Genomic DNA, 2,224 nt, shown 5'->3' with positions numbered 1-2,224 from the left:
AAAGGAAAGGAAAGGAAAGGAAAGGAAAGGAAAGGAAAGGAAAGGAAAGGAAAGGAAAGGAAAGGAAAGGAAAGGAAAGGAAAGGAAAGGAAAGGGAGAAAAGAAAGGAAAGTTTGAGTGTCTTCTTTAAGATCACACCTTAAAGAAGGTGTGAGTATGCAGTTGGAATTATAATTCCTGCCATATTTCCGCATCAGTAGTAGTTTCATTCTTACATTGGAYGTTTTTTTATAACTGATGTTTTTGAAGGCATTAAAGTCTGTGTTTTGTCTGTCAGAAGAACAGAAGCCCTTTGAAATAAAAGGCTAATGAGCTGCATCTTAAAATTACAAATAGGTACTGCAAAATTATTTGTGGCTGTTTATGGCTATGAAAATACACACTCCCRCTGGGCAACCTGTTTCAGTGTTCAAACAAGCACATGCTTGTTACAAGCATTAATATGTTAATATATATTTAATATAACAACATTGTTCCATAATTTTGAAGTAATCAAAGAGTATCATATCACWTAAATAGTAAAACATTGCAGTTCARTGCTCAATTTGTTTGATTCCATCTAACTGAACGTGAGACCAAAGCCAGACTTTAAGCTTTAATAATAATAAMCTTTGAAGGATTTAATCTGGCAATAGGCTGTATTTATGACAAGCTATGCTGCATTTCTTCTTCACATGCTTTGTGCTTTTTGGGGTGTCAAATATTAGGTACCACTGAATTCCAGATGACTTCAGCATAAACTGTCTCATGACCTTGATTTGGAATATTTCTTTTATGAAAAGAAAATACCTAATTTTTATTTTCTGTTAAAGCTTATCCACTGAACAAGCTAAAACTGATACATTCCAACTTGGAGGAAGATCCTGAAGATGTTCGGATGGAATTTATCAAGTACTTCAGAAGCATTATCACTATAATGAACGAAAGCAGAGAGAGGGAAGAAATGTCAATTATCTCACAATGTTAAAAAAATACTGAATCATGGAAAAAAGGTATACTTTTCTCTTTGTAAGCTATCCTAGCTTGTGAACAGACCTTTCCAAGGAGACTTTGCCAGCCTGTTAACACTTCAGCCTATAAAAAACTGCTGGCATCAGGTGAACTGTGGTACTGAGGAGATGGGTGCAMGTCCAGGAATTTGAGCAACTTTGTAGCTGCACTTTGGCATCAGAGGCACAGGAAGGTGGTGTTTTTTATATTAGTGTGGACCAAAATATAAAGATTGGGTCACGTCTTTAGAATTCCTTTGTGCAGGGGTGCTTGGAGAAGAGAGCCTGGCAGAACATAAGATTGTGGAGTTCTGCTGAACTGTGTGRGTAAAGTGTGCATGTTAGGTGGGTTCCTGGAGAAGTTTTGCCTTTGGGAGTCAGTACAAACTGATTGGAATAGAAATCTGAGAAGTAGTCATGGTGTGGGATCCACTATTTTATGTTCTAAGTTGCCCTTGTCTTTCTCTTGAAGAGAGCACATTGKGCAGCCATTGCCTTGGCAGGACTGAGCAGGTTGCAGTCTTTCTCAGGACTACGTTTTTCTCCTATTCCACCAAAATAAACATRTTGTGAGGACAGTGTTTAGGTCTCTCTGGGAGGAAGGAATTGAAATCTTTCTTTAGTGCAATATTTTGACTTATGTCAGGAGCTCCAATAAGTTCTGCATTCTTCAGAGAAGAAAAAGCTGTTTTGAAACTTTTAGTGTTCCCTGTTGCATTGAAATAAGTGGTTTCATAGATAATTTAGTTTCTGATTTGTTTGGTTTGCCCTCATACTTGTTCTTAGTGTGTTTTGCTGTGGAAGACATTTTTTTGTAACGTGCATTACTAAGGCAATAAAAACGTTTTAAAAATGCATCCTTTTTGTTCTCAAAGGGGCAGTTAATTATGGCTTTGCGGAATTCTTAGCTTAAATTTTCATGAAGAAAATAGTGATGAAGTTGTAGTGCATTTCAGCCTACAACAAAAGACATTTACTAAAACTTGGATCCAAATACCCAAAGAAATTACACCAACTTGACACTGTCTTTTGTAAACATCTTTTAGAGAAAGTATGTTATAAACCAGAAAGTCCTTAATGTATTTCAGTTCAAGACAACAGGAGTGAGAGATTCTTGGGTTTTTCAGTGATTTGGGTTAATTAATTTGCCCTTTTCCCTCTTTTCATAGTTCTTTTCTGAGTAGTGAATARCCTGTCCATGTGCAAATGGCATGGGAGGTCAAAGCTTAAAAGAT

The 2,224-nt window shown here is 36.5% G+C and overlaps 1 protein-coding gene across 3 annotated transcripts in view; it reads left to right on the top strand.

The window, feature by feature from the left end:
• The window catches only part of IFT22 (intraflagellar transport 22), a 3,451-nt gene extending 1,605 nt beyond the window's left edge, over positions 1 to 1,846 (top strand). For all 3 annotated transcript variants that reach the window (XM_057375509.1, XM_057375511.1, XM_057375510.1), the window contains one exon: positions 813 to 1,846. In XM_057375509.1, coding sequence (XP_057231492.1) covers positions 813 to 967 — 155 coding nt within the window. In that variant the 3' untranslated portion in view covers positions 968 to 1,846. The remainder of the gene's footprint in view (positions 1 to 812) is intronic.
• The last annotated feature ends 378 nt before the right edge of the window (positions 1,847 to 2,224 follow it).

This window comes from Malurus melanocephalus, unplaced genomic scaffold, assembly GCF_030028575.1.
Source record: "Malurus melanocephalus ecotype Western Australia unplaced genomic scaffold, MMel_1.1 scaffold_251, whole genome shotgun sequence".
In the NCBI taxonomy this organism is placed as follows: Eukaryota; Metazoa; Chordata; class Aves; order Passeriformes; family Maluridae; genus Malurus; species Malurus melanocephalus.
This window is presented reverse-complemented; position numbering and strand designations above follow the sequence as displayed.